The 7,801-nt window shown below is 38.9% G+C and overlaps 1 protein-coding gene across 1 annotated transcript; it reads left to right on the top strand.

Annotated features, from left to right (window-relative positions):
- Window positions 1-314: 314 nt before the first annotated feature.
- On the top strand, window positions 315-2,671 carry LOC146626683 (mucin-13-like). Its single transcript, XM_085360251.1, has 9 exons — window positions 315-371; window positions 528-586; window positions 716-876; window positions 1,289-1,417; window positions 1,512-1,554; window positions 1,646-1,683; window positions 1,876-1,963; window positions 2,131-2,422; window positions 2,513-2,671. Exons 1-9 carry the CDS (start codon window positions 315-317, stop codon window positions 2,669-2,671), a joined length of 1,026 nt encoding a protein of 341 aa, XP_085216377.1.
- The last annotated feature ends 5,130 nt before the right edge of the window (window positions 2,672-7,801 follow it).

Below are 7,801 nucleotides of genomic sequence, written 5' to 3'. Positions count from 1 at the left end.
TGTGTGTGTGCACGCACTTGTTTTGTTTCTCACTTTAAAGATCCCTGCAATTCAAATCCCTGTGGCACTGGAAGCACCTGTGAGGTCCGTTATAACGACACATATGTATGCTTGTGCCTGGCTGGTGATTTCTACAACAATGTTTCAAAGAGTTGTGAACGTTGTAAGTATTTGTTTGTGTGCCGCTATGAAGTTTTAAGTTTATGTGACAGTGACATAATGAAGATTATATAGTAACATATAATGTTATTTTCTTGATTTCAGCCAAAGTTTTCCCTGGAAAACTTCAACTAAATAAAGATTTTAATGACAAAATGAGAGACCACACATCAAAGGAATTTAAAGAAACTGCAGATATAATTATTGCTGAGGTAAGTAATCATGTAGTACTCTCTATCAATAAATGTATCTTTATAGACATTTTTTTTGAAATTGCACTTGACATTACAAGATAAATTTAAGCTAAAATTGAAAACAATTATATCTTACTCATCTTGACCAAAACATATTTTCCTTTGAAAACACAGCTTGATAACGTTTATAATGGGAAGGATGGTTACTCTGGATCTATAGTACTGAAACTCCTGTAAGTCTCAGACTGACAACAACTTTTACCGTACCATTTTTCAGCCTATTTTACATCACAGAACACTATGTTATTATCCTGAGTAAATACAGGATGCAATTATCACTAAATGTGATTTTTCCTTTACAGGCCAAGAACCACTTCTAGGTCAAGGAATACGGCTTTGAAGGTCGATGCATTAGTAGACATCACCTTCAAAGCCAGTTCTGATATCAAAGTAGCTGAAGTTGAGGAAACACTAAAAGAGTGTCCGGACGTGAAGTGTACCGTGATTGGGAAGACCTTTGAGAGTAAGTTTATTACATGTATTCTAGTGTGTTGTGTTTTTTATCGATATATTTCTAGAACAAGACTCACTGTAGATATAGATTTATTTTCAAAAAGAATACAATTGACAAGATGTGTTTCAGAATCTTAAATGAAACTCTTTCACCCATCTGTCAAAGATGATTTAGCTGTAATAACAATATAATGGATGTCACAATCAGGACAGCTGTTGCCATTACATATATTCTAATCTTTGCATTTATAATTCAGTGAGTTATGATGTTCTGATGATAATATTTCTAAACTGAAGTCATGCTGTTAATTTCATTCAAGGGTTTATTGCATGGATTATTAGTGATTCATTTATTTCACTGTTGTACATGTTATGAAACATGTCTTTGAGTACTGAGACTTTTTTCTCTCCTTCATTTAAAGCTAAGAACCTGTGTGATAACACTCCCTGTGATGAAAAAAATACAAATTGCACATCAAGCGATGGAACTTTCAGCTGTACCTGTAAAGAAGGCTACAAGAAAACAGACTACAGTACTAGAATGTGCATTGGTAAGATGATTACCTGAGCAAAGTAAGTGGTGTGTGTGTCTGTGTGTGTCTTATGTAAGCAAACGACAAAGTGTTTCAATTTTTCTTTTTACAGCTTGTCCCCTTGGGGAAAAATTTAAGGATAATGAGTGTGTGAAGTAAGTACTCCTTCCCCTCCTGTATGTCTTCTATTGTTATAAAGCTTGCGTTAAAAGAAATCCTAGAATCAACCTTCTTCTTGTCTTCCAGATGCTCATTTGGTTATTCTGGTTTTAACTGCTCAGAAAGTGAGTATACTGCATGTTTTTAAAAGTGAAAGCAGAAACATGCTTACTTAATGACAATTATTTAAAGAAAAACCTCACAAGATTAATGACAACATGTGATACAATAGATAGAAAGGTTATTCAAAAGCTGGAAAATTTAATAAAAGTTTTTAAATAACCTGCCTTGATGTCCTCTTCATTGTGTTTTATTAGACTGGCAGCTCATTCTGGTAATCGTGGGCTCTGTGCTTGGAGGACTGCTGCTCATAGCCCTCATCCTTCTACCAGTAGTAGCTACCCAGTAAGTTTCTTAGCAATTCATTTGCCCCCATAAATGTGAGAAAGTGTTTTTCTCACTTTGATTTAGGCTTTATTGTAGATGCAAATGCATTTAAAATCAAGAGAATTTGTTCATGTCTGACAGACTCAATAGTGAATTACAATATTTTTTTCCTGCTGTGATTTCAGAAAATCAAACAAAACCTCCAAGAAGAGCAAAAGTGCAGAAATGGAAAAACCCTACACTAACCTGAGTTCTGCCTCACAACCGATGGCTAGCAACAAGTTGGGCCACAGCCAGGGAGTCTCATTTAACAGGTCAGCCAATGGCCATTCAGGTTTTCAGAATGGTGGGGTGCCTGTGTTCCCACGAGCTGCCACCACCACCAACAGCTGGGATAACAGGACCAACCTGGAGATGAAACCAAGCAATGGCCGACAAAACTTTGGACATATGAACAGTGGCTCAGAATATTCCTCTGTGTGTATAAAGAAGAGATACGTTCATCAGATTTTTGGATTTTTTAGTGTTTGCTGTTAAATTTACTCTCATTCTTTTTTTTCTCTGTAGCGGTTATATGATGAACCAGAGGACATACGCCCATACGCTCAGACTCGACCTCAGAACAACCCGTATGCCGAGAATCAGCCCAGGATCAACCCGTATACTCAGAACCAAGGCCACAGCAACCCGCACTACACACACGATGATGGAAGACGCTACTATTAGTACAAAATCAGAAAGGCTCACTATACAATGACATTTTTGAAGGTTTATGTTTTTAAATTTGTTTTATATTTCCTGTATGTTCATTACATACATCTTATGTGACTGACAACAGTACAAACTGTCATAAACCAATCTTGTCTGATTGTGACTACGTTATATCAAGTTGGAGACATGATTTCGAGGATTGGTCTCATTTTTTATCCGTTTTGATTTAATGAATTATGAGTTATTAAAGAGTTGTCTATTTAAATTGAATGAAAACCCTGAACACTCATGCCCAAATATATTGCGATAATGAGGTGCTGCTTATGATTGTTCCTTTGTCTGATAAATGCTTCATTCGTCTGTGAATTCACAAATTTTTTGCATGTAAATACGTTACATGTTTGTGATGAACTGAAATTTGATGTTTAATTCAGTTTTTGTGAATGAGACGAGTTTATTCTAATAAAATTATAAGAACCTGTGTGTAGTATATATTAGCATCAAGCGGTGAGGTTGCACACATATATGTGTGTGTCTCAAAAAAGGAAACTCAAAGATGTACACTTGATGTCAAACCCGGTCAGTTCAATTGCCATCCAGACTGTATGTACTGAGTAAGGGTCCCTCCACTAAACACCCCATGATAACCCAGGTTACCTTGGATATGAGTGAGAGATGGATAACTGAAGGTATACCAACTCAGACATCGTCTGGATTAACAAGGTCGGTGTCAGGTGTTGAGGTCTCTGTCCAGAAAAGCACATTCCTAGGAACACCAAAGGTACTGCACAGGACCCTCAAGCTCTGAGTTTGAAGAATAGACTGTCCACAGGGGTGAGAGGGGAATTTAATATATATATATATATATATATCCATCCATCCATCGGTCCCTCATCCTATTCATGTAGCCCCTTCCGCCAGGGTTACTTGCATAGTAGCATTCCAACAACACCCTGTTTTCATCTCTTGCCCACCAATGCCTTCTTGTTCCAGTAGCCCACTTTTCATCAGGGTGCCCTGGTTCCTCAACACCTGACGCGGACCTTGTTGATCCAGGCGACATCCGAGCCAGCATGCCTTCATATTTATCTGTCTCGCTCATGTCTGCGGTAGGCTTGCTTAGCATAGGGGGTCTAGCCTTAGGACCCTTACTGGATACAGACGCCCCAGGCAGGAATCGAACTTGCAATCCTCTGTTCCAAAGGAGTGTAGTCTAACCACTACGCTATCCAGCTGCTATCCAGCTGGTGGCTAACCAACCGGACATAGTGGTGGTAGACAAACAGAAGAAGACGGCCGTAGTGATTGATGTAGCGGTTCCGAATGACAGCAATATCAGGAAGAAGGAACACGAGAAGCTGGAGAAATACCAAGGGCTCAGAGAAGAGCTCGAGAGGATGTGGAGGGTGAAGGTAACGGTGGTCCCCGTGGTAATCGGAGCACTAGGTGCGGTGACTCCCAAGCTAGGCGAGTGGCTCCAGCAGATCCCGGGAATAACATCGGAGATCTCTGTCCAGAAGAGCGCAGTCCTGGGAACAGCTAAGATATTACGCAGGACCCTCAAGCTCCCAGGCCTCTGGTAGAGGACCCGAGCTTGAAGGATAAACCGCCCGCAGGGGCGTGCTGGGTGTGTTTTTATATATATATATATATATATATATATATATATATATATATATATATATATATATATATATATATATATATATATATATTTTTTTTTTTTTTTTTTATGTAAATATAAATAAACAAGTCCCTATAAATCATTCACACGGATCATTTAAATTGATCTTGCTACTCTATGTATAAGTTGCAGATTGGATGATGCCCTGTTTTTGTATATACAGAGTGTATTTTATCTTTGACTTCAATAACTGATTAAAGTTAGTAATTTATAGGCAAAGTAAATATATATTTTCCCAGTTTTGTGTGGTATCGTTTTATTATCACTCATATAATAAATATAAGTATATTAGTGTTTAGTTTATTTTATACATTATATAGTAGCTAAATACACTAACCTAGTTTTGAAAGAAAGGTTTGTTTTTTTTCAGTGATTCAGCTGAGAAGGCACATCTGACTCCTCTTATAGCATGGATGCTTTAGGAAGAGTTGAATCATTTTAATCCATATTTATTTAATTTACACACAGATAAAGCATAATAGCACACAATCCTCCCGCAGATTTCATCATCAATCTGTGAGAATTCTATTTGTAGTTTGTGTTTGTTTTTTTAACCACTGGAGGGCACCAGAGTTTTACTAACAAACATTTTTGAAGCATCCGTGCTACTCAGGAAGTAAAGAAGTGTCATGCTTTGTGTAGCCACAGGATGTCAGCTTTCTTTTCCAGGCATGTTGTCTGTAGATGATAAGAAGAAGAAGAAGAAAAACTTGTTTATCCAACATCCTGTAAACTCTGGGGTGGTTAGAATTATCCATGTTAATTCTCTCAACCATAGTTTCAAAAGTGTGCAGTTTGCAGCCAATCACTGTGTTGGTGTCACCAGCTCCTAGCAGACCACAGCAAAGTACACACCACTAACCTTACCTGACTGATAGAAAATCTCCATAATTTTTGCTGCACATACTAAGGAATCTCTGCTTCTTGTATTCCTCTACCACAGCGGTCCCCAACCCCCGGGCCTCGGACCGGTACTGGTCCGTGAGTCGTTTGGTACCGGGTTGCGAGAGTTGAGGCTCAGGTGTGAAATGTATAGTTTTCAGGGTTTTTATCAGTTTTTCAGCGTTATTTTGTTATAGTTTTTATCGTTTACTCGGTTTTCCTTGGTCTTTTCGGAAAGCAGAACAGACTTAAAACACAAAGGGAAACACGGCACAAGAACTCACACCACAATAAAAACACAGACACACTGAGGGAGACACAGAGGGCAAAGACACAAGGGAAAAATACTCAAATAATCAAGGAGACAGAAAGAGAGAATATAACTAAAGACTACTAAAGAACCAAGACATAACCCAAAATACAGAAATATCACAAGGAAACACAAAATGCTGGGTCAGAAGGACCTAGAACCCTGACGATGCACGGCACATGTACCAATGAGAAAACCACATGATTTCCTCATGAAGCTTCAGAGACTGGTAACTAAGAAACACATCATTTTTGTTGCAATAATTCAGAACCTGATGTTTCTACAGCTGGTAAATTTAGTTGATTGGACATGATTTGGAAAGGCACATGTATAATGTCACAGAATTGACAATGCAGATCAGAGCACAAACCATTCACATACATCAACACTTTGGAAAAGTGTCAAGAGGGAATCTCAGATTATTTCATGCACATTTATGAGCAACATTTCACACTTCCATCATAGCTAAATGAGCCATCAATAATTTGATCATATTTGATTCATGTCCTGGGATTCATCTATTCCTGGAATAGATGACAGTGTGAAGGAATTCCCAAACCTGGGCGCATAACTTTGGATAACTTGCATCAAAAACAAAAAAATGCTTTGAAGCAGCCATCAACAGACCTTAGATTGCTGCAAAAAGCAGAAACAAATCTATCTTCTAGTACCAGGCAAGATGAACATTTTCTTGGGGTTCCTTTGGTGCTGAATTCTTCTTCCTGATAGAACAAAGCCTTTTTTTGACATTTGGTCGACACTCCTCCAGAAATCCAGTTGCTGGCCTATGGGTTCTGTAACGGATAACCATGCATCCTGAAATTCTTAAACAAAATAAAAGGGTCAATAAAGTAAGATTTAAAAGATTATTTGCAGTTGTTTGGTTAATGTCAAGTTTTCTGTAATCCTCAAGCAGTGAGCTTCAACACTACAGGGAGTGCAGAATTATTAGGCAAGTTGTATTTTTGAGGAATAATTTTATTATTGAACAACAACCATGTTCTCAATGAACCCAAAAAATCATTAATATCAAAGCTGAATGTTTTTGGAAGTAGTTTTTAGTTTGTTTTTAGTTTTAGCTATTCTAGGGGGATATCTGTGTGTGCAGGTGACTATTACTGTGCATAATTATTAGGCAACTCAACAAAAAACAAATATATACCCATTTCAATTATTTATTCTTACCAGTGAAACCAATATAACATCTCCACATTCACAAATATACATTTCTGACATTCAAAAACAAAACAAAAACAAATCAACGACCAATATAGCCACCTTTCTTTGCAAGGACACTCAAAAGCCTGCCATCCATGGATTCTGTCAGTGTTTTGATCTGTTCACCATCAACATTGCGTGCAGCAGCAACCACAGCCTCCCAGACACTGTTCAGAGAGGTGTACTGTTTTCCCTCCTTGTAAATCTCACATTTGATGATGGACCACAGGTTCTCAATGGGATTCAGATCAGGTGAACAAGGTGGCCATGTCATTAGTTTTTCTTCTTTTATACCCTTTCTTGCCAGCCACGCTGTGGAGTACTTGGACGTGTGTGATGGAGCATTGTCCTGCATGAAAATCATGTTTTTCTTGAAGGATGCAGACTTCTTCCTGTACCACTGCTTGAAGAAGGTGTCTTCCAGAAACTGGCAGTAGGACTGGGAGTTGAGCTTGACTCCATCCTCAACCCGAAAAGGCCCCACAAGCTCATCTTTGATGATACCAGCCCAAACCAGTACTCCACCTCCACCTTGCTGGCATTTGAGTCGGACTGGAGCTCTCTGCCCTTTACCAATCCAGCCACGGGCCCATCCATCTGGCCCATCAAGACTCACTCTCATTTCATCAGTCCATAAAACTTTAGAAAAACCAGTCTTCAGATATTTCTTGGCCCAGTCTTGACCTTTCAGCTTGTGTGTCTTGTTCAGTGGTGGTCGTCTTTCAGCCTTTCTTACCTTGGCCATGTCTCTGAGTATTGCACACCTTGTGCTTTTGGGCACTCCAGTGATGTTGCAGCTCTGAAATATGGCCAAACTGGTGGCAAGTGGCATCTTGGCAGCTGCACGCTTGACTTTTCTCAGTTCATGGGCAGTTATTTTGCGCCTTGGTTTTTCCACACACTTCTTGCGACCCTGTTGACTATTTTGAATGAAACGCTTGATTGTTCGATGATCACGCTTCACAAGCTTTGCAATTTTGAGACTGCTGCATCCCTCTGCAAGATATCTCACTATTTTTGACTTTTCTGAGCCTGTCAAGTCCTTCTTTTG

This window comes from Diplotaxodon limnothrissa, linkage group LG8 (genome assembly GCF_057381915.1).
Source record: "Diplotaxodon limnothrissa isolate DT_005_m linkage group LG8, D_limnothrissa_male_GT1.1, whole genome shotgun sequence".
In the NCBI taxonomy this organism is placed as follows: Eukaryota; Metazoa; Chordata; class Actinopteri; order Cichliformes; family Cichlidae; genus Diplotaxodon; species Diplotaxodon limnothrissa.
Note: the sequence above shows the minus strand (reverse complement) of the source record. Positions and strands in the feature narration are given on the sequence as shown.